The sequence below is a fragment of the Manduca sexta genome, chromosome 17 (assembly GCF_014839805.1).
Source record: "Manduca sexta isolate Smith_Timp_Sample1 chromosome 17, JHU_Msex_v1.0, whole genome shotgun sequence".
Lineage (NCBI taxonomy): Eukaryota > Metazoa > Arthropoda > Insecta > Lepidoptera > Sphingidae > Manduca > Manduca sexta.
In genome coordinates, this window is record NC_051131.1 from 4702818 (window position 1) to 4728321 (window position 25504).

General features: G+C 33.9%; 1 protein-coding gene across 3 annotated transcripts; it reads right to left on the reverse strand.

Moving 5' to 3' along the window:
• Positions 1-237: 237 nt before the first annotated feature.
• On the reverse strand, positions 238-23915 carry LOC115445163 (gamma-aminobutyric acid receptor subunit delta). Of its 3 annotated transcripts, XM_030171338.2 has the most exons (11): positions 23468-23915; positions 11993-12060; positions 9459-9526; positions 8721-8941; positions 7866-7948; positions 7162-7320; positions 6364-6562; positions 5815-6025; positions 5118-5228; positions 4900-4974; positions 238-4460 (listed from the first exon to the last, which is right to left on the reverse strand). In XM_030171338.2, exons 1-11 carry the CDS (start codon positions 23554-23556, stop codon positions 4242-4244), a joined length of 1503 nt encoding a protein of 500 aa, XP_030027198.1. In that variant the 5' UTR covers positions 23557-23915; the 3' UTR covers positions 238-4241. The 3 variants fall into 3 exon arrangements, with proteins under 3 accessions (XP_030027198.1, XP_030027201.1, XP_030027200.1); XM_030171340.2 differs by lacking the exon at positions 4900-4974 and having other exon boundaries at positions 1188-4460; positions 23468-23913; XM_030171341.2 differs by lacking the exons at positions 4900-4974; positions 5118-5228 and having other exon boundaries at positions 23468-23914.
• Positions 23916-25504: the final 1589 nt, after the last annotated feature.

A 25504-nucleotide genomic window follows, 5' to 3' on the forward strand; every position in this document is an offset into this window, starting at 1 on the left:
CTTAAGTATGACAACATTTGTTATAACAACTATTGGATAAAACATGCAGATTGGGTGAGTGGCAGTTTTCACTATAGTTTATATCCAAAAGTTGATGGTTAGATTTTCAGAAAGCTTTAACCTATTTTCTTGCTTATTGTTGTTTCTTTTTAATCATTATAGTGAAATAGATTTGAAATAAATCATGTAGAATAGTGTAGATAATGTAAATAAAATAATTATATTAAATGAAACCAATTTTAGATGATTAAAATAATGTCTTTTATTTCATTATTTACAATACATCATAATATTCCCTATTTCATTGACAATGTAATACTGTACTTTAACAGTTACATTATATTCGATATTAATATACATTATGTATAATCATTTAATATTTACTATGATTGGATTAAAAAGCAGATCTTCCTTTTTACAGGTAACTTGTATTTCCCACATACAACATTAAAAATATTTAAAATTGTAGCCAAATTACTATTCTGAATCATTTGCTATCAAGTTCTTGTTACAAACCAAATTCGATCATACTATTTATTAGTAAATTTTGTATTAATTCACATGGATGGCGAACTTTCATAGGTAACACACTATTATTTGATCAGATCGCGTGGCAAACGAAAGTAGAGGTTGGCAAGAGAGACTTTTCCGCCCTCACACCCACCACTACAACTCCTGTAAGCCAGGAACAGCAGTGGCACGCATTTTATGACACCGAGCGGTGAAGCTCGGCGAGTCACAGAGAACACAAATTTCTCATTATCCCGCAACAAAATTAATCAAATAGAAAGACAGGGAGGAGTTGGAAATATTAATCGTCCATTTCCCTCCATAGCAAAGCGGGAGACAAAAAAATGAACAAAGGAGGCATTTTAACCTCAAGAATAGGGAGATTAAGGATAGTAGGGGTTGGTAGCAGTCTCTACGTAAACAATCGCATATATGGCTCACGTAAATTATTTTCATTGTTTTCCAATGGTCATTACATTAATTATCATGATCCTTACTGTATTCATCGCTTTGAAAGTTACCTTAATTAACATTTAACATTTGCGTTAATATTGTGCAATTAAATATTTTGTGCTTCAGTAGGTTCAATGAGACGAAGAAAACAATTGTTTTATTTATCTATGTAAATAATAACTTAATAACTAATAAGATCATAATTTCCTATGACTAGGGGCGAAATAACATTAATCATTGTCTCATACCACAAACACGTTCGTAAGAACCCAAGGCACAACTGGCCATTGGCGTCTTGATTATCTACTTATAGTTACGATGATTGAATTTTATAAAAAAAAAAATATTATAATTCGGTTTACGTTATCTACTTATGTAACAAATTACAAAATTTAACCTTTATTTATTTAGGTAGGTAGTCTAAAATCATGTCAGATATGTAAGCAGTCAATTTAGGCACTACAGGTAGGTGATGACTTACAAATTAAATAATATACAATAGTTTTGTCAAGTACCCTTAAATTTTAGCTATGCCTCCGTCAATTAAGGTAGTGTAATAATTTTTTACTGTCTACAAATAGTTAAAATGGTAGGTCCGTAGTATGCCTTTACAATTAGTTTATCATAAAAAAATATGTTTATTCACCTATATACTTTCATTAGTTTTCTTACATTATTATCCTCAGAAACAGTTTTTATTAAAATTGCTTTTAAAGTATATATTTATATAGGAACTTCAATATTATTTAAAATCAGAATCATAAAATACTTCTGATTCCTATGGCCTACCTGAATAGTTAAATTATGCAGTGACTTATCATTTGAGATGTTGTTGATATCTGTTTATCAAATACCGATGCCCTTAAGATGCTGACTTTAATTTGACTCGTTCTCAGCTGACAACGTATTTAAAAGCAAAACTAAGTTGCAAGTATTAATACAGCTCTGAGTATTACACATTAGAGGTTAACAGCTCTTCAGGGAAAGCGATGTTTCTAATTGATAGTAATCCCGTTTCTTTTTCTTTTGCTTTTATGCTGTTCCTGAGGAATAGGTATAAGACTAATACTCCACTGATTGTCGCTCACATATTTTTGTAAATTGATACTGCATACTCAGAAATAAAATACAACCAAAACTATCATCTACACTTAACTTCAAAACTAGTATGGATTACGTATGTATTTGGCAGTACCCTTTTACATATTTACAAATACTTAGCAAGTATTACTTATTGTCTAAAACTTAAACTACACCTATTTCGTATCATACAGAATCATTCATTCTTACATCTAAAAATGAACTTGATCTACACAGCGGCAGAGAAGTTGCATACCCGGTAAACCATATCGAAGGTTGAAAGGTGAAAAAAAATTTAACTATGTTAAAAAAACAGAATAAAGTGCTGTTCTTAAATATGTATGAAATTTAGTGTCGCAAAAATGTCGCTTACGTAAATAATGCCTTTCAACCGTCGATATTATGGTGAAAGATTGATCTAAAGACACAAGATAAACAGTTTTATCTATAAGTTTAAGTCGAATATAATACATTTGCTCTATATCCACCTATGTAAGTAGGTATTTATAGGTTTGACACGTATAAATGTATGCACTTATGTTGTTTCTTTTTGCTTTTTTTATACAAATGAATAACGAGACGAACTACTAAGCCATTTTGTGGCAAGTTTTATCTGTGCCCTTTATAACTAGTAACACCAATCTGGACCCCTAATTACCAAATAGTTAAGGCCCTCCTCTCCTGTAATTAAGGCATCTGTCCCATACAGTTACGGCGAACAATTACGGGCGAGAATATGTATAAATTGCTTAAAAATTTTTTTACGTCTTTTTATAAATTATAAACTACCAAAATGTTCCTTATTGAATTGTCTTGGTTGGCAAGTTAATATGATATGTACTTTGGAAAGTGCACGGAATTGACAAATTAATAAGCATTTTCATTATGAAATCGATGAAACAATAACTACATTATAAAAAAAAAAATTAAACAGCCAAAGTAAATAATGTAGAAATATGACACTTAATTTTTTTTTCTAAATGTTTTATAAATATCGAATAGATAGCTCTAAAAATATGGTTAGTCTGCCGTTTTGCTGGGAGCACCATCTCCATGAGATTGCGCTACGTCAAGCACTTTACCTGGAGACATTTAATACCCAGTAGGTCCACTGGGCCAAAGTCGTAAACGACTGTTGTCTTAAGAGTTAAAACAAGACAACAGTAGTGGCATTGGTAAAAAAGGCACCGGCTTAGGAAACAACTACTACCTACTTAGATATGACTGAGTGTTTATTTCTGGTCTCGTATTTTGTAAATGATTGGATTTGTTTCTTATTATTTTTAGTTTAAATGGCTTGATTGACGAAATTCAATCATCGATCATCTCTTTTGTCTTCATCTTTTCTATTATTAAGTGGCTTGATGCTAATAAATTTCTAGCACATAATGCTGCTGGTCAAAAAATAAGATTCTGGTGGAGTCAATGTTTAGTACCAACCCACATTGGCTGAGGTGGGATATGATCCAAGCTTTCTAATCACTCAATTTGGGAAAAGCTTTTAAGCAATTTAATTGTACTTAGATAATTTTTTAGTAGTAACAAAGAAATTGAATTTCTCTTGTACGCTAATATCCCAATTTGTGTCATCAAAATCATTAAATCTTGTCTTTTTTATTTGGAGTAATATTGTATGTCTTACTTAATTTCTTCAGGCTATTGTTATAACGCATAATACTAGTCATTTTACTGTTAAAATCGAATCATATAAACGGTTATAGGTTACAATATAGGTAACATTGATATGTAATTTTTCTCTAGTTAATTCCCACATAAAAGTATCTGGTAGAAGGCACCCAGTGTGAAAGGCATCCGATATTACATTTATTTTTGTACTGAGCACTTTCGTGGTCCCTTTAAACTCTTTTAGATATACTTACGGTTTGAATAAATACCTTATCGCCATTAATAATTAGTAGATACAGTTTTTGGTAAAAAAACATAATTCATGTTATCAACATTGACGTCTAGAACATATTCCATAATAAGTACAGTTATTATTATGAGATAGTTTGGTATAATTACAATAAATATTAATGAATTGATTCGAAAATAAACATGTACCTTTTTATAATAAATTAATTACATTAATACACTTGATTCGACTAGCATTGTAACTATAAATATAGTAATTTATTTACAAATTTTCAAATATTATAATTAGGCACTGTAATAACACATAGTCAACCACGCAAGTCTTAATCGTGCATAACACGATGCGCTTCACTGAGATATGTCGTCCAGTAAATAACGTTGAACAGTAGGAAACAGATAGGGAACACCATTAGCGCGTATTTATCGAGCGCACCATGTTGGGCGCCACAAAACATCACGCCGCGGTCCGCCATCCCGGCGATTCGCGTTATAAAACTGCTCGGACCACCATTTGGCGGCATTGAATCCAGGATTGGAGAATCCTAATTAAAAACCGAAAAATAATAAAAGAAATTAAATTAAATGAAACTCGTGTACATAACGGTGTATTTGCATTACAACAGTTAGCGTTTACTCATTCAAACTATTCTATTATTTCATTTTACGTCATGTGCAGATATGATAACGGCGAATTTTGTGATATCTGTAACAAAATGATGCTTTCATATTCTATACTAAGTCTATTTTTGCGGATCTAGCTACGTACTATATCTATATTTACGCCATCGATTAGGTACGATTTATTATGTATTACTTGCTTGGCTAGTCTAGATGATTGCACCTACCTGAACGTGTATGTTCTATAAATATTCAAGTATTTATACAGCGCAATACATGGTACCGCTACATCGAGCGTGATCCAAACTATACGTACTGCGTTACGTTAGCCACACAGTGCAGTACTTGTTATAATTATTTTACCTTGCTAACTGTTTGTGACCTTGTTTCACATCCAACTTTATTTTGTCTCCAATTCCTTTTTCCCGACTGGGATAACTAGAAATTGGTGGCCTAGTTTTAAAAATCAATGCTTCTAGATATTACGTGTATTCGATTTATTTTACATGCAGTGTAGGACTACACTGGAACGTTGGTTCGGCTATCACAGGCTTCGTCTTAGCTACTAATCGAGGACTTACCCTTTGTATAGTTTGATGTTCAAACTGTTGTTTGAGGCCTTCGTCCTCGACGCTAAGCGTGGGAGAGAACACGCCTCCTTGCGGCGTTCCTGTCACCGGCGTTCCCAACCGCTGTAAAAGTGCATAACAAATCATGTCATGAGGGCGTGGTTACTGATGCTCGTCATGCCAAAGCTCTATATTTACTTAGGTAAAATAATATCATGTTGGTGTTTTTAAAAATATCGACACATACACGATTACTAGGCTGAGTGTGCTAACGAAAATTTACGGATTTTAACGGGTGATTGAGAGGAATGATTGGTAATGAGTTGCAGGCTGCAGTAAAGTTTTATATAATGGGTGCGCGAATTAGAAGCTTGTCAATAACGGTTCTGTGCTCGCGAATTATCCTGTCCATTTGTATCATGTAGTGAAATTATACGCCAATTTATCTGTAATACAATGCAAATACACAGTCACGTTCAAAGATATTCTTCTAAATTTTGCGTCCGATAATACAATTGAGATACAGAGGCATAGCAAGGTAATCAAGGGCCTAGATGGAAAAATGTGTCCCCAGTCGAGTATGTGCAACGCGAAAAAGCGTCCCCGATCAAACTTGTTGGCAAGTTGCTTTGTTAATTTACACGGGGTGCTTCGCATCACAATATGGTAGCTACGCCCCTGCCTTATGCTTTGCTAGTGATGCTCGTACCTGTGAGTGATTGACGTGCAGCGGTGGCGGAGCGAGCTGCGCGGCGGAGGCGGCGCGCCGCAGGTCCTGCCGCCGCCGGCTCCAGCTCTTGTCGTATCTGATGCCGAACAGCACCACGAAATACTCCAGCAACGCGATGAACACGAACATAGTGCACGAGATTAACCATACTTCGATACATTTCAGCTCCAACGCGTCCGGCGAGTTTGTACTGCCGATAAAATGAGTTATTAGTTTTGGAGACTTTAATTTGTACCTACCAGTGGCGAAGGGTGAAATTATTCAAAAGGTAACCAAAGGCAAAACTGGCCTTACATAACAATCGGCCAATTTAACAGAAAATAAAAACTAAGACAATCGTAAATAAACCTTGAAGGCAAGCCCGTAGGAATCGAGTTGTACGGACGCTTCGCCACTGGTACCTAACTACGTGTTTTTTACATACTACTACTTAAACGACATTCGTGAAGGTAACACAGAAAATAATGGTTGAATACAGTAATGAAGGTCTAATTAATGGCAAAGAAGTAAGCCATAAACAAAAACTACCTGACTGTATCGAACATGGTGACGAGGGAGAGCAGCGTGGTCACCAGTAGCACCATCCGACCGGGAACAATTTCTGGAATCACGCAGAAACTGCCCCAGGATATGATGACAAACAGCGACGATGGCAAGTAGCTCTCTAGTAAGTAGCTGCGAAGCTCGCGCGATAACTTTATCTGCAAACGCGCGGCTGAATGTTCGCCTGCAAACATTACTAACGTTAATTTAATTTTCTTTATACCAGTGAATTTTCTAAATACATTTTCAACTATACTATAACACTTTCCATTGTGCTTTTATACAAATCAAAAAATATTTTGTCTATCGAATACTAGAAGCCAAATACTGATATCTACAAAGAAAATCTACATAATTTCAGCGTAAATATCAAACTTCCAAAGTTCACGTGTTCCACTTGAAACTATTTGTGTTTTGTTGGCATATAAATAAACTTTCACTCTTTACATCACACAACATTGCATGCCATGCCGTACACTACAACTAAAACTACAAAACGACGACACTAGATAGGTACACATAAAAGTGCATTCCCAGACGATCACATAGAGATTGTTGCTAGGCGCGGATGTCAAATGCTACTTAATTAATTTAAATTATGATAAGTTTTCAAAGAATATAAAAATATGATACGTTAAAAAGTTCAACAATGAGCCATTAAGAACATCCGTTCCGAGCGTGCGGGCGGCATGCCAGCGCATAGCGACGACGCGACAGCGTTAGTAGGTACGTAGTTAGTTACAAGGCGCAAACATAAGCGCAAAGCAATAAATATACATTTACCTTCACCAAAATTGCGAATAAGATTACTTTTGTCCGTGGCGAATGTGACAACATATTTGGGCAGTCGGAACTCTCTGCGCTGCACGCCGAGCAGCCCGAGCCCCAGCCACGGCGCCACCTCGCGCCACTCGAAGCGCACGTCCTCTGATGTGTACTTGTCTGCGAATGTGAAGGTGCTGTGTGATGCGGAATACTGTCATAGAACCCGACAGGAATGGTAGTTTTTGTAACTTCATTTTGAAATACTAATGCGATTGCCGAAGGCGGAAACTCCGCGTCCTTTCACAATATCCATTTCCTTTTTTCAATTTTGACTGGGTTTTGAGTTTTTACTTACCTTGTAGATGTTCATGGGTGATTACTCACCATCAGTTCTCTAAGAGTTTTGCGGCCATCTGTTAAAAAATATCAATCATGGCTCGCGTCCGTAATTACCACGATCGTAAATCTGGTAGATCTTTAAAAAAGTATACGAATAAAAGTCGCTAACTGGCGTGTAGACAAAACATTCAGCTAACACGGAAAATTTAAAACACTTTTACAACGTCGAAACTTTCCGCTTTTAGATGTTTGCGTTTAGTTTTAATTGTTTTTTTATTTAGTGCACTTTTATATCTTCATGCTCCGAATTGAATAATTTGATTTTTATTGAGTAATTTTATGCTTAATGTAATCCTTTAAAGTTTTTAATGTCAATTACTTACAACTTCCGAAGTCAATAGCGCAGTTTTGTACGTCCAGTGGGTATAAAACGAAGTCCATTTCACATTTGATTGTGATAGTCGCTCTGAAATAAAATTAATAGGTAGGTATATGCTGTAACATTGTTGTTTAACTTCTTCTGAACAAATGAAATTAAACTACATATTTGGTATAGTACCCTAACATCTGTATTCCGTACATAGAATTGTAGAATTAGGGCTGATAAGTTCGTATTCAAAGATTAAGTAATACTTTGTGCATGGCAAATCCTTATACTAAAATTATTATTTCATATTTTATTTTATTTTATATAATGTTTTTTAATTTTCATTTCATTATGTGTTGGTTCTCTTGGATTATAGGGCAAAAATACATTGATCGGATTCATCTCTTGTCCTTTTGTAATGCATTAATAATCTAGAGGACAAGAGAGTGCGTTTTACATAAATCTATATATTATATAAAAATTAATCCCTATTTCCCTTGGTCACGCCATCACGCGTGAACGGTTGGACCGATTTCACTATTTTTTTGCTGTTGTTTTTGTTATTGTCAGGAGCAGGATCTTATAACAGAAACAATTAAGGAAGATGAGCGGAAAGTTAGAAAATTTAAGAAAAGTTAATTTCAGCGATTGATATAATGCGCGCTGAAAATTCATAGTTACGACGGGACAACGTCTGTCGGGTCAGCTAGTTACTTATAGTATATGATTGATATAGATTGCATAATCGCATATGCGTGCTGGGTTTTCATAAAACGTGTAATAGTTTTTGTAAATACCGATCTTCTGTAGCCTATTTGAAACTTTCCAGATGAAACTAGCCAAAAGTATTTATAAAACAAATTCGACGAACCCAATACTGACTGAGACAGTGCCATTGGAATAAAGCCTCAGCGACGCCATTTCCTGTAGCACTGACATAATCCTCATCGTCTGCAGTTGCCAGATGTACAGATCTGGTGTCCAAATCAGCTGTCGAAACTCCCAGGGCAGGTCAATGAACGGCATGCCCGAAGGCATGTGGAGTCGGTTCTCTGCCCATGATACTTGCAAAAACACGTCAAGTGTTATTTCCTGAAAGGATAAAACATTTTTATTAATTGAATGAAGTTTAGGAAAGTTTTGTCTTGTTAGTGGTTGGATATATGTTATATCCGCTTCGATAGCGGCTTTACACAAGGTGTTAAAACCGGCCATAGTGGCCCACCTAAGAGTGTCGCGTTCCGGGATCAGCCGGTGTATATCCGGTTCCAAGAGGCCGGCAGAATTGTGTCAACAGTCGAGGGTTAGTTATCTCTCGTCAGTCGACATTTTATTGGACCCACTTCCCTTGCCATCAGGTGCAAAGGGGTGTCTTTGGCGTGACCGTTTTAAAAAAAACTAGTTTGCATTGCATTTCATGTCTAACAATGTCTGGAATAATTTTTAATCAGTTGAAGCAATACGTGGTTTCTGAAAATTATGTTTCTTATACGATTATCTCTTGTTTGTCATTGCCTTAATTACATTTCTGAGAAGGCTAATACTTGAATAGTAAACGTCATTAATGTTAAGTTAAACAGGTAAGTAAGGTAAGATATGGCATACGTACCTCTTTATTTTCATCAACTCCAGAAACCCGGTTGACGTTCACTCCTATGTAGACGGTTGTGTTTTTACCTGAAATAATAAGAAATTGTAATCGTTACGATAAATTGTTTGAAATTAGCTGCAATCAAAAGTTTTATGACAGACGGACGCTCAGACATGACGCAGATATCACGGACTAAACTAGTGAATTTATCGATTTGGTTACCACGGTTCGTTAGTTGATAATATCTTCTTTATTTACCCATATAATAATTTTTCTGTTTTACCTTCCTAGTACATTTTTAGGATTTACAATATGTTAAAATTTCTGCTTAAAACGGGAAAATTTTGAATTGTTCATTATTGCTGCGCATTTGAATATTGCGTATCAGTAGAAAAAATGTGTTATTCTAAATACGACCTATTGGTCGTAAGGCGTTGCTTGTGGCTTCGCTTGCACGAAAAGCCTTTTCGACACAAAGTCCTTAAAACACTGCACCACGTCATTGCCATCAATAAAAATCTGATTAAAAAAAATCAGTAATTCCCTTGGGAATAAATTATCGCCATAACAGTATATAGCCTATGTGTTAATCCACGAAATCGTCTACTTATGCTGAAAATTTCATCTTTATCCATTCAGTTTTTCGGTGTTTTCTTATCACAAACATAAAAATATTTTCGCAAACTTGCGTAGTTGTAATATTAGTAAGGATTAAAATAAGATAATAAAGTAGGATACTACAGTTTGCGAAGATATATTTAAGAATAATTAGTCTAACGCAAGCCGATAAATGAAACCGGAAAAGTATACTGCGGGACTTTATTCCCGAGAGCAGAGCCGTGAGCCAAACCTAGTACGTATCGTCGCTTGAAAGGTAATCAAAATATCTAAGCGACAATATACTGAAGACGAATTATATATACATTTGTAATCGTCAGATTTTTCTGTGTCGTTTGATCTAGGTTTTGTAGCTTTAGGACAAATTTAATAATATAAAACAAATTAAAAAGTTTATTTTAAATGAATTTTCTTATTAAAATTTAAATCGCTTTACTCTAATGTTTACTATTGTCGTTTAGATACATTGACTTTAAAGAGTCGATGTATATACAGAAGTAGAAGAACATTTTTATTTGTTAAAGCATGAGAATTGAGGTCGTTGGTGGCTTTCACACATTTATAAATGAAGAAATTACATATCTTAAAAAAGTAAAATTTAATCAACATTACAAATAAATTTTTGGTACTGATTGTAGGTTAGTAATTATTTCCCCCGGGAAATAAATAAATTCGACAAAATTATATAAATTTTGTAACGAATGGCTAAAATGAATCAATCCCTTGTGAGACCATAATTCGTTAATATTTATTTCTGGTACATTAAATGATAGGGCAGAGGTAAAGTCCCTGAAACTATGAAATTGTTTAGAAAATCGGATATGTAGAAATTAAATTAACAACATACAGTTGCTTACAAATTACATGAGTCACGAAGAAAAAGCGTTATAAAATGATATTCGTCCTGTATTGTAATCTGAATGTCTACTGCAGGGCGCGGAATAAATATTTTAGATATAATTAAGTATCTTCATTTTTTCGTTTATTACAAACGAATGATGAGACCAGCAAGCTTTTTGCCTATGCTCAGCATGACAACTGATCAGTCAGGAATTTATAAGTTCTACGCTCGTCACACTGAGGGATGAGATGTCATGTCCGATAACGTCCAGTAATTATAACACTGGCTACAAAATCTTTTAAGCCGAGACACAACAATGCTTGTTCAGTTTTGCGTGACGGTAGAAACGCTCATTATGTAGATACTTGATATTTACTAGAAATAATTTCGCGCACGAAACATGAAAGAATTATATTGCCTAATTTTACTAAGTATCTAAAAAATAAACCTTAAAATAAATACATAGTCTCTCCCCAAATCTCCCAACAAATAGACAAAAAAATGACATCTGCAAACTGTTCGCTTATGGTACGATTGGGTAACTCACAAAAGCCTATATTATTAAAGCCATTTTATTACAAAAAAAACAAAATATAAATCGATGTTATGAAACTAAGGAGGTACCTATAAGTCATTAAAATTTTACAATAGATACCTACGAACTATTTAATTTTTAAAAATAAACCCGTCTATCTACTTAAAGTACCTCGTCTATATAATTACGATTAACCTATTTTAAACATTTTATGAGTATTGGCAAAATTTATCAGCTGATCTATTTTGACTAATGACAGGCCAAAGTTGCTCGTCGGCGAATTTGGCTCGTAACGTCCGGCCTAAAGTGGATGACTTTTGATACTGTTTTATCATGACAATATTCTAAATTACGCACACTAAAAATATACTTGAGCTACGATATAAATAACCTTAGTCGATAAACAAAAATTTTAAAATTTTCATGGTGAAAATACCATGAATCTCGGTCATTAACAAAATATATTCCACTCATGCCATGAAACTATTTTATTCATTTAGTCGTATACTATGTCAATTTACATTAATGAGCTAGAAATGAAATAATGAATAAACTTACCCGGTGGAATGTTTCTGTTGTAATTTGTAGGAATTTGATATGAGTGCTGGTCCATGTACAGGATCTGGCTGAAAAAAAGTTGTGATGAATTAAACATCGATAATTGAATATCATCAAAATGGGAAGCGATTAACTAGAATATTATTTATGACAAATATATCATTTCAAATATAATAGTCCCGAATTATGTATTTAATTTATGTCTTTATTTGGTTAAAGTAAATTTTTCGTGTAATCATTAATACAAAGTGTGGTAATGAGGTATTATTTAATGACTTTAATTTAGTATGTAGCTGCATATTTGTTTTACAGGTAGTAATGGAATATTGTCGAAGCGCCAAGCTTGTTGCGATAGATTCTATAGACATTTTAAACAGAAATAGACAGCCTTTAATTTGACACTATTCTGTGACCTCGTTTCGGCAGACGGTTCATTTTTGACGTACGCTAATGTTTATAAAAACACGAACACAGTTTCACAAATAAATCACTCGCAAGGTGAATGTCATAGAACCCTTTATTAGAGTTGTTTCATATTTTCTGGCCATGGTGGAATATTTTTGTCATGAATTTTTTCCTATTCTTTCATTTTGGTTAGACAAGATATCATGTTGATTGTATCGTGGGAAATCTAGGTAAAAACGTAATGAGTGCATATTAGGTAGGAAGGGCTCTATTGTTATGCTATTTTTAAGTTTCTGGAACAATTCGTAAAGATTCGGAACTACTGACGTCATAACTAGGATTAATACTACTAGTAGTAGACCTAATGCTAATTTGAAAATTATATTAAAGTATAAATTTTGTTAGTAAAAAATAAACCGAATATGAATTTCTTTATGAGACGTACGTAAGATTACCTCATTTGGGTTTGTTCCAAGCTAATATTTCCATTGGATGAACTACTTACATATCTAAATAACTGATATAAATAGAATCTAATCCTAATAATGGATTTAATCTCGTTTAATTGTGTAACGCCTTGCTGTATTGTTTACTTTCTTGCTAAACAAACGTTTCAGTATCATGTATCTTTTCACATCACTTTCCACTTTTACAGTATCGTTGTTATCAGTTGAGTTATATCCATTACTATATCACTTTTTAAATGTTAGTTTAATTTATATCAAAGAATCTTTGGGGACCAATAAATGGATGGATTTGATTTCGTGCTCTACACATTTGTCTACAGCAAGAATGGACCGACTCTAATGGTAAAACGCGATTGTCACCAAGAAATCATCGTGATGTCACAATTTGATATTGTAATTGGTATAGTGAGCGAAACTCAAATATTTTTCCTAATCCTTATTTCTTCCCTGGCCAGCAGCGCGCCCGTGTTTTTCGTATACTAGTTTTTGTCCGTGGTAAAGATCAATGCATATGAGATGATCATAAAAATTAACAAATAAATGTGAATTTCAAAATATAATTGCATTCTTTATAAAAGCATTGCTATAGATAAATTGGTATTTTTTCTATTACCTATAATTATTATAAATAAACTAGATCACAAGTTGTAAGTCGTTTCATAAATAAGAGGGCGAAATAATTACTAGATTTACACGCAAAAATAAACACTATTCATTCAAAGGTACTTGTACAAGTATAAAGTAAGATTTGTAGTGGCTGATTCCCAATTTTTCCGCATCACATCCACCGTGATAGCAAAGCAGCAAAGCAAATAGAAACGGACTCTGATAAACGGTTTCCGTTTACTGGTATTATAATTCGTAGCGTCATACGGAAACATTACCTACAATCAATGTCATCTGTTGCGACAGGAAAAATAAATAATATATTACGATATGATATTACTAGACATTTAAAGAAATAAAAAACATACTTTTTGAACAATGTATGTGACATGTCGTATGGTTTAGTCAGTTTTATGGGAATATTTTCAGTCATTAAATCGTTTATGAATGTAGTAATTGGTTATAAAGATAAACGTAATAATTTAGCAAAAGTTCAATAAGTGAAACAGAAATTTATATATTTTTTATTAATGACACACCGGTGTTTGCATAGAATTGTATCTATAAAGATAGTAAAACGATAGACAAAGTATAAAAATAAATGAAGCTCGTCAGTTTACCGATATTACACACGGCAGCTTTGCTAAGTATAAGTCTATAATACGTTTATTTTTATATTCTAATTCCATAAAAATATCTAGTTTCTCAATGATGTGCGAAGTATATCAGTAAATATTAAACTAATACATTTTAAAGATGCATGTATGATGTGTGTATTTATTATAAGGAATTTATAAAATGACAATCATATCAAACGATACCACTATAAATTAACTAATCATTTTCCCACTTATATTCTATTTTAGGCTTCCCTTTCCACAACATTCGAAGGACTCAATGCAATACATGTTCATTTACAATATAATATATGCGTTTTATAGGTACCATTTGGAAATTGACGTCACAACTCTCATCAATGGAAACAGGTGTTTTGGGCGTTTATAATTCCACCTGCAGTGTTACATAACTAAGGAACAGAAGTGGATTCATACTGTACACATAATCGTATGTGTGTACCTCCTTCAATAGATAATACAATTATGGGCGAAGGTAAAGGGTAGCGTTCCGCTTAGCATGCATCTACGGGATTAAAAATGCTTTTACAACAAAAATAACCTCTTAGTTTCGGATGATGGTTTTATAGATTAATCCTTTAAGCGTTCCTAGAACTTTTAAAATAATTTCATTGTGTATATGATGGGAAAATTGAGTAGATTATTTCTTTTTATGAAACAAGGAAAATAAAATTATTTTAATCTATTTTGATAATTATATTTAATGTTTAGCTTTTTTGATTCTACATAATATTCAAATCGTGCAAGGTTGTAAATGGGAAATCTTGTGTTGATACTAAGTATTATATACGGCTGGTTCGAAAAAAAAAAATATTACGAGTTTGAATAATTTTTTGTGTTAATGGTAACTCGAACATGATTGCGGTACTATTAGCATAATTACAATGTCGGTGGGATAAATTCAGAATCTCTGATTAATAACTAACTTAAATGTTTAATGATTTCTTATGTTTACGCGAATGTTAGACATTAAAATTAAACTATTTTTCGGATTTTATCGCGGTTTTAATATTTTAGTTTTCTCCCGACGCGACGTTTCGAAGACAGTCCCCCCCGTGACCACGAAGGCTGCAAAGTCTTCTAAACGTCGGGAGAAAACTTAAATATTAAAACCGCGATAAAATCCGAAAAATTGTTTAATTTTAATAACTTTGTTGTGAGACGATCTTGATAAACCCTTTATGTATCCATAATCAGTGGAGGTATCATCTAAAGACATGCTGCTGTTAATGGCTGGTTTGAGCTGTCAAGTGAGGCACAGAAGATAGTCACGTTGGTCGTAGTAAATATAGTTTTCACGGATTAGAAGATAACATATACACAATATGGGGGTGGGTTTTAGATTATCAAAAAGCCATAATAATCCTTATAAAAATAAAGCTAGAGCAGCCTTATTTGTAGCTCTCCTACGTTTTAAAAGTTGCATCTAAGTTCATAACCGATTCAGAAAAAATAAGTTAAGCGCTTTATAAAAAATATTTAAAAAATATGTGTACTTATTTTGATTTAGCAATGTCATTATAATTAATGTTGTTTCTTAAAAAAATATTATATGCATTAATTAACCTTGTGACTATGGTTAGAACAAGTAAATTAAATTATACGAAATAATGCAAGCGTAAAATCGCGTGTCTGCATTATGCGAATTGGTTATTATAAATTCATGTTTATTCAAGTAATATAATAACTTCAAAGAAAATATGATGAGACTTAAGTTTTAATTATATTTAAGGTTATTTTCTGATCTATAAAGTGATAGAAAGTAGTGGTACCAAATTTGAGGGTTTTTAATACGCTTTACTGCCTCTTTGGTGAATTTTGTACAATTTAAAATTGCATGAGCGGTATGACACCGTCCTGATGTCCCGGATTGGAATCCTGAGCAACTCAAAAGGAACACTTATATGATCACTTTGTTGTGCGCCTGTCTCTCAAGACTTCTATTTTCAGGAATGCGTAGACGTATCACTTCCAAATTTACAACAAAATCTTGGGTCTACGGTTTCTTTCAGTGGAGAAAAAATCAAAATTCTAAATCAAAGAGATTAAGAGATATGACCGAGTGTGTCGCACATTTCCATATATTTTGCGATGTCGCAAGGACTGTAAAATTTGACCAAAAGCAGTGTCTTTCAATATAATTTATTATAGTAAGAATAAAATCTGAGAACCATAATTCAAACGCAGCACTTAAATAACAAAAAAGGGATTTTTTATTACAAACTTATTATTTGTGGTTGATGCAATAATCGGGCCTAGACATCGATCGGTAAAGTTAACTTTGTCATGTTTGAACCTATATACTTAGATACTTAACTACAAGTTTGTACGAAACCCTCAGTGCGCGAGTGCAACTTGCCCTTGTCCGGTTTTTAGTTTTAATGTATTACATATTTCTGATAAAAGTCATCGTAGAGACTACGTTTGCAGACTTGTCAAAAGCAAGTATTTCCAATCACATTTTTGATGTCGAATGTTCGCGAAACTTTCATGCAATACGAGTTCTGGTTAGCGTCAGTCGTTAACAGTTGTTTGATCCTGTGCTCTTGCACCATCACACTGACAATGATCCCAAACGACAGCCGCTCTTGGCCGCCGGCCAGCGCGTCTCGTCTTCTGCACCTCCATTACTTTGACATAATGGAGAAAAACATTATTATTACATTATAAAACAACGTTTAAGGTTAAGTAACCAGTTTTTTATCAACAAATAATATGAATTAGAAAAACTGTCTCCAATTCATATTTTTTAACACGTCATTAATATATTTATTACGCCTTAACATATAAACTGCGAAATCTATGAAGTGCGGAAATTTTATTTTCACAGCGTACAGCTCGCCGGAAATGATGGCGTACCGCTTATTTGTCGTACATGCATCGTAAATATATTTATAAATATGATTTAGTAGTCAAATAGTACTAGTTGGATCATACGTTTCATTGCCAAGATGAATGTGTGCCGTTTTTTGGTTCATTAATGACGAGCATGCGTACGATCAGAACGGATATGAGATGATCTGATCTGATTCAGAACCAGCTTCTGACGTATCTCATTAGATTGCCAGTTGAAATGACATTGATATGGAGATTAAACAGCTGGAGTATGTATCAGAAGCTCAGCATTACCAGAAAGTGAATTATTCTTAGGTTATAGAGAGACAAGGGCAGCACAGAAATTTTTCAGACCGTGCAGAAGTATCAATATTAATTGGAATGAAATAGACGGGGGTATTGTGTATAGGATAGATCTCCGTTCACGTATTGACTTATCTAAAACCAAAATAAATAGTTACTGGTGGTCTTCTTGCAGCGTCAGTATGCAGTATTCAGCTTATATATTTGTCTATAGATATCAAAAATACTAAGTTAGTTATATAAAAAGAAACGTGAACGTGAAATATGAATACGTAGGTATTTTGAATAGTTCTCTTTTTCCCTGTTTTACAGACGTATAACTATATTTTCCTTTAAATCTCTGTATGAATTTCTAAGACAGTATCTAAGTACAATGAAAATAACACTACGTCACGTCCGGTCATTTCGCGGTCACATTACTTTTAAAAACTTGGTGACGTTAAATTGTATGATGTGTTCAAATAAAATTATATGGCTCTTGGATAATAGGCACCTAGACAATCTGCTATTTGAAATAACTCGACTGTTGTTCGATTGCTGTATTGTTATTGTTTTATCTAATAAAATGAAATTACATTGTCTTTTGTTTTTACACGTGTTTTTTATAGAATCAAATTAGGTGCTTATGTGATCGATTGTATAGGAGTAAATAATAGGGATGGCATCGCGTAGACAATGTCAACATATTGCACCAGAAACACGGCAAAAATCAAGACATTGAGAAAACAATGTTTTGTTAACCGACTTCAAAAGAACAAGAATATTCTCAAATCGTAGTGTATTCTAAATAAAACTGTTTTTCGGATTTTATCGCGGTTTTTTATATTATAATTTTCTCTCGACGTTTCGAAGACTTTGCAGCATTCATGTTCACCGGTCGGATTGATTGTTGGTCTTCCGAAAAGTCGAAGTTACAATACCTACCTACCTATTATAATAATACAGAATTATAATTTTTTCAATATTTTTCTTGTGCTCTTCAGTTGTCATGGATAAGATGTTAAGAATCATAATTTGAATTCAATATACTTAAAATTGAAACACAATAGTGTATTCATTAAATATATTATACAACCAATAGTAAATTGAGTCTTTGTTTATTTTACGCTAATTACGTTGAAGTTAGATATGTTACCCCCAATCTATTGAAGACGCTGAGTATATTCACGCGCGGCGTGACTTCTATTATTTTCGAAGACTCCAATGAATGAAACAGACGACCTACAAGTAATTAGTTTTAGACCAGCCAAAAATATTGAAATATATAGCCATGTTACTCCAAGGACGCAAGTGCCAAGCAGTGTGACAGCATGGATCATGGCTTGTCCTACTTTATACCAATGTGGTTGTGCGATAATTAGGAGGGAGGCAAGGCCAAACAGTGTCTGAATTAGTGCAAGGTCTTCAATACCTACATGGCATGGCAACTTTCACAAGAATTCAAAATAATGTCTTTTCGTTATTGTCCCAATCATAAAACTATATACTGTAGTATATGTGTACTGCAGTGGCGAAAGTTGAAAGCTGAAAGGAGACCCGACGTAACATATAGGTACTTATATACAAAAATACGGTCTGCAAATCTTTGTAATGATAATTATATTCTATATAAAGAGAAACCAACAGGAATCGGGTTTTATGGATCCTTCGCCACTGGTGTACTGTAGTGTGTTTCATCATCATCAGCCTACAACTGTCCACTGCTGAATATAGGCCTCCCCTAGAGCGCGCTACGTTGCGTAGTGTGTTTATATTATTATTTTTATTATTAGCCATTTGTAGTAAAAATAAGTAGTGTTGTGGGTCGTTACGGGAGTATGTTTTTGGGTCCAAGTTATTCAGGCCCTAAACTTTATACAAGTTAAGTTTTAAGCCTTGCCCAAATATAATTTGTTAGAATGAGTCTTAGCTAGAAAGTTGAAGATGAATAATTTCAAAATAATATCACTGAATATCTCTAGCCAAAGTACTAGAACTTGTGCACTATTTGTAAGTAGACTGAACGAACTCTAAGAATGAATAATGAGAGATATTAAGATTAAGATTCTCAAGGGAAATCTTCTATCACATTGATTTTATTATATGGTTCATGGAACATAATGTGCACATGTTGAATAATCCAAATGCTTACTAAACTCTACATTACCGTCCTTCAAACTATTATGGATACGTCTTCTTTATAATTATTTGGTTAAAGAATACTTGTAAGTTACTTTAGTGTTCAGAAATTTCCTTACAAATCCATAGAGCTTTAAATACGAAGTCCTACTCAATATTGTCTATTCATAACCCCGTATTTAGCTATTATGTAACCATATGCGATACCGGGCGTGAAGTTTATTAGGTGTGAGTGGAGTGTATAGAGGCGTAACAGCCACGACAGACGCACTATCATTGCAACGAGAGATATTCAGAGCAAGGGTTTATTTATATAGGCGTGGTTACCGCAGCCGGCCACTCAGATTATATTTGGGTTATTAGTGACGCATATACAGTGATAAACGCGGTTAATTTTGGCGCGACGCTCTTCAAAAGCTATTGTTGTCAATAGGTCGTTAGTATCGTCGCGACAAAACGCTACAATGTATCTAATTTAGTACCTGAGTACACGTGAATTGTAATTCAAACAAGACCATAATTTTGTGCTCGCTGTGATCTTTTAGTAATTATTCGGTTAAATGATCGTCGAATCTTGAACGTTGTTCGAGATTCTCCTGGAGACGGGAATGAAGTGCAGATAACTTTGAGCTTTATTTAATGTTCAATTAATAAGAACAAGATACAGAGCATTTCAGTTATTCTGGAAAATAGTTTTTAATGTAAATTATTATTTAATTTTATTATACAATGTGTGCCAAAAACATTTATCTACCGTAAAATACTTTTAGATACAGGAAGATTTAATGTCTTACGTGCGATACATTTGGTTTATTATGTGCATCAGGTGATGGTGAAATAGCACTTGGCACTGTTCGTAGCGGGTCGTCTGAATGACTATATATTTATTAATGAACAAATATTATGAACCTTTGTATGAGCGGAATAGAGCTATAAATGGTAACTGGTGTCTAAAGTATTTCTATTTCTCATAAAGCGTAGCGTAGGGAGATTATTAATCATATTGCATTCGTTATTGTGTGTATTGGAATATTAATTTAGATTGTCATTCTAACTAGACTTAATGTAAACTATTAAATATATATTATTAAATATAAATTAATCGCAAACATTTTTATTTTAAAGAAACAAAGTTTTAATTAAGTTGAATTAAGGGTTATTTATGTTATCATTGAAATGAACATAAATCTTTCTTATCTTATTAACATTATAAATGCAAAAATGTTTGGATGTTTGTAAGAAGTATACGTAGAAACCGCTGAACGGACTTGCAATAAATTTTGAATAAAGGTGGACCTTGTCCTAGATTAACACATAGGCTACTTTGTATTCCGGTAATTTGTCCTCATGGAAAATACTGGAGTTTTTTATCACATTTTTAAATGGATGGCGCTAGCGTTCATATGGCGCTATGAATCGCTGCAGTGTTTTAGGGACTTTTGTAGCAGGAAAGGCTTTCACGCGAGCAAAGTCGTGAGCAACACCTAGTCTATCCTAAACTTTAAATAATTAAAATATCATATCGTATCATTATTTGTGGCGTTGAAAAATTTCCAATTTTGACGAATCATCACCAGCTGCACAGACAATAAATTTTTAGTTTATTATTTGGAAAATAATAATTTTATTACTCATTATTGCAACTTTCAAATGAGGTTCAACATTTCGACCTTAAAATCGTCAAATAAATTATGAAACTTTACCTTAAAAGAGTGAGATGCAGAAAAAGCAGTAGCAAAAAAAAAAATGATTTTGTGTTTAAAAACGAATGTTTCGAAATTTTAATAAAATATTAAATTACTTAGAATTTATGGGGTTGGTACACTGCACAAAACATGATGGCGCCTTTTTAATAAATCAATCTCACTTTTCAGTAGAATCTCAAGTAGACAATTAATTAATTGAACTATTTAAAATGTAATTTAAACTGACATATTTTAAGAGCTTGTTCTCAGCTGAGTCGACGTTATTTAATAAACAAAACTCAACTGTCAAACATTACACACTATCAGTCTTACTTATTAAAATTTCGCAAAGCTATGCTTAGTAAAAACACACATTTACTCGATCAGCTGTAAGTCAAAACCCGCCATCTTGCCTCTTAATACGGCTTAAACTAGAAAACGGGTGATGTTTTTGACAGGTATTTAAGCAATTCTTAACTATCTCTTAACGCTAAAACAAGTTTATAAGTAAGACTGTATGACTTAAATTATCATATTTTGAATGAATGTTACTATAGGTTTATTACATACCGAGTATCTTAAGATGCTGATCTTAATCTGACAACATCTCCGCTGATATCGCACTTCAGAGCGAAATTGAATTGCATTTATTAATTTAGCTCATACTTACTGAGGTTATTATTGAGTTACCTACAAATCTTTGCAAAATTTGTGATTTGCAGGATTTTGCAATTATGCCAAATTACGATTATGTAATGTAGCTTTATTTATCTTACCTATCCATGTAGGATATGTTTATTACATCAGTTTAAACAGGATCGAATTAAACATGGTCTGAATGACGTAGGAAAACAAGACAATTAACGGGTTAACGAGGTACGTAAATCTAATTGTAGGCCTAATCATCAGAAATAGTAAGCAATAAAAATTTAAACACGCATCTATTTTGATTTTTCATGCATTATAATGATTTATGTTTATGAAAATGTTTGACATTAATTAAAAAATGTATTACGGATTTTGATGCGATAAAATTGTTTAATAATTATTATTCCCGTCGTTTCGAAGACTTTCTGGCATGTATGGTGATGGGGACGCCTTAGCTTTTGGTCGTCCGAAAAGTTAATGTTCAATATTCACTTTATTATAAACCGGAAATAATGTAGAACAATTAACAATGAATGTTTTAGTTTACTAATGGAGAAATATTAATTGTACTTTTGACTAACTTTGATAGAGTAATCATTTTATTCTTATCAAAAATCTTTTACACGAAGGATAATTATTTTAATAAGGTTCTTTGATTATTATCTATTATTTTTAATGTCAATTGTTAATGAAGGAATAAAGTGCCTTGAAAGGCAAAGGCATTTGTTGAAGGAGAAAAATGAATTTAAGATATTAAAAGCCATATTTTTTACTGTATTGTTTGCCCTATCGTAGGGTAATCTTGGTATAAATACACAAAGATATTAATCAAATATAATAATTCAAAAATATTTTATTTAATTATGCTATAACCTAATCTTTAAAAAGGTTATTCACTTTTTGTTTAAAAGTCGCAATTATCGGAATGCATTAACCTAATGAAAACCTTTTGATATAAATTGTTATATACTAAAATAACAAATACGCATTGTAAATTGTAAACAATACATATAACATAGGAAGCTATTTATAATTATGTAACTTTTAATACAATGGATTATCATTGCTTTTGTTGATAGTAAGACATTTATACACGGAAGGTAACATCGAAAACTTTATCCCGGGAATTTTAAAAGTTTCGTATCGCGTAAAGCCACCATCTCCGAGGGATATAAATCGTATACCTAAACAATTATATTTATAAGATACATTATACATATACAAAAGAAGTTGTATGCCATCGGCACACGCTGTTTGTGTATTGTATGTCAACAATTAGCCTTGCCAACTGAAGAGACGCAGCGCGTGGTGGCAGTTTTTGGTCGCACACGTACGACTATAGAGCCCAGTGCCACTTCGTTGCCAGATTTATACACTTATTATATTTATATCACTATCAGACAGTAGATTATTACTTACGAGTGGTATTGCAAATATATTAAAGTCAATGTATTAGATCAATCATGTAGCCGTATAATAACTTCAAACCTGAAAGGTCATCTATTCACGAAATGTATTGTTTTGGCGGCAATATTTTACGTCATTCATACGATAGTGAAGGGACTAATTATGATAAACCACCTAATTTTGAATTCCTTCAATGGAAACCAGCACACCGTTACAGGCGGCGGTCGTGTAGCGTGTTCGTTTAAATTATTTTTGTCGCTCATTCGAGGTCCCAGTGCGTCTTTCACGGATTAATTTTGTTTTACATCGTCACAATCAACATAAATTTTGTGAATTGCGGGTATTTTATAATGTCTGCTGACGAACCTCGCACACTCTAGCAATTCCTTGTTGGGTGTAAAAGAGGCTCCACCGGCGTGCGCCACCAGCGCCAGCAGTGGTAGCAGCAGCCACATGTCGGCTACGGTCGCAGGTGCCGCCGCCGTCCGTCTCCTGTCGCACTCAGTTCTGTCACGTCACACACACACCGCCTGCACATCATCGGCAGAGTTCAATGCGAGCACATCACTACACTGGGGTCGGCGCACTGGTTTCCACTGGTTCACGCAGGTTGAGGTCCGAGGATGAGCAAGCGCGGCGCGATACTGCGAGACTACGGCGGGCGGTTATCGCGACGGCCGCGGCGGGCGGGCGCGGTCACGGGCGCAACCTTCGCTTCCGCGCGATCTCACCCTGTGACGCGACCTGAGAAAAACCGCTACGCAACCGAACACGCGCCTGCCGCTCGGCGTGTGCGACGATTCACGCTCACTGTACACACCGCACCGACTGATGTTCTACGATTTAGATCTAACTGGTTTGCATCTGACGTACTCGAGTAAATATTAAAGATAATTTTGAAAATTTAATTGATAATAATGATACTTCGGGCGGGCAGAACGTTGTGCCGCGCTCGCGTGACAGGTAGAGCCTGCCGTGCCCAATCGTTAGACAACGTTTGACTTTCGCAAATCAACTCGGAGGGACTGTAACAAAAGCGAATAAACTGCTAACAAGATATTAATTTCCAAGGTCACGACCTATGAACCGACTGTATGGCATCATTTCAAAATATAATATGTTTTGTATTTCCCATCCCACCACATACTACATCGCATCTCACTTCGCAATTATTGAATAAAATAGTAATCTTTTTATTTTTAAAAAGTTTCCTATTTCACGAATTTTGAATTTTACGACCATTTCATAGGTATCCCGTAATATACACGTCAAATAAGTCAACAGTAATTAACAAGTTCATTCATAAAAACAATTGTCGTATAAGTGAAACACGAACAACGTGGTGGAAAGGCTTACTTAGTAAGTAGGTTATTAATAAAGTAAGTATGGTAAATTCGGGAAGTTATCAGCGGGGCTCATCGGGCCTTGGTTTGCGTGTATCCGTTGCGAATTTATTTAATTTTACCGTCAGTCGCGATACATGTTTGAATGCTGCCTCTGCGAACAGACGCCGACGTTCAAGAATGGCAAATTGGTTTAAATGCCATTCAAAACGATCAAACTTTATTGAACCGATCGAGTTATAAGCTTGTTTGAATACTTTGATAGCGATGTTGGCTTTATAATCGTAAACATTTTAGCCATTTCTGTTTCTGTGTTCTTAAAACAGATTGTGGCAATCGTAATTCATTATAGTATATGAAATTAGATGTTCATTACAATATTTGGAAACAATATTAGGGTAGTCAAGATTGACTGTCTGCATTGAGTTACTTCAAAACCTGTTTTATTGCCAACACTTATTACTAAGAAAGTATTTTATTAGTATTATATATTTAAGGGGATAGCAATTAGAAACTACCGTTTAGTATTTTTGCTGAAAAACGATAGCATACATGGTAAATCGATTTACACTGTACATCTTGTAAGATCTATCGTTATGACTGGCGAATATATAGCGGTAAATTTTTATTTCTAACACTAAAAAGGATAGCACCAAATAGGAGACAAAACTAAGCCTGTGACATCACGTAACGACATTGGAATCCAGGAAGCAGTGGCTAATTTATACGAAATATAATAAAAGAGCAAATTTGATACTGACACGCATTCGTTGGCGGGAGCGACATGGCCTAAAACCAAAGTAAACAGAAAACATATTTTACAGGTCACGGATGGCTGTATATTGTAACGCTGTCATCTTTAATTATATCAAAAGATGTTAAAGGTTAATCCTTTAGCTTTGTTATTAAATAATTTGATCTAGTAACCTTATCAATATTTTGACTCCTATCCCTAAAAAGAGATTTGTTCAAATCAGATGCCCAGTTAAATACTAGTAAGAGGGATTATGTATATGCTGCTGTACAAAGCAGTTGGATTTGGATTCCGTAGTTGCCTTAT

Excerpts from the sequence above, each read along its gene's own strand:
- LOC115445163 (XM_030171338.2), bottom strand. The coding sequence starts at position 23,556 with ATGTGGCTGCTGCTACCACTGCTGGCGCTGGTGGCGCACGCCGGTGGA. Across the intron at positions 6,563-7,161 it reads TATTCGCAATTTTGGTGAAG|GCGAACATTCAGCCGCGCGT; the intron begins GTAAATGTATAT and ends TAATGTTTGCAG. Across the intron at positions 4,461-4,899 it reads GGTCACAAACAGTTAGCAAG|GATTCTCCAATCCTGGATTC; the intron begins GTAAAATAATTA and ends GTTTTTAATTAG.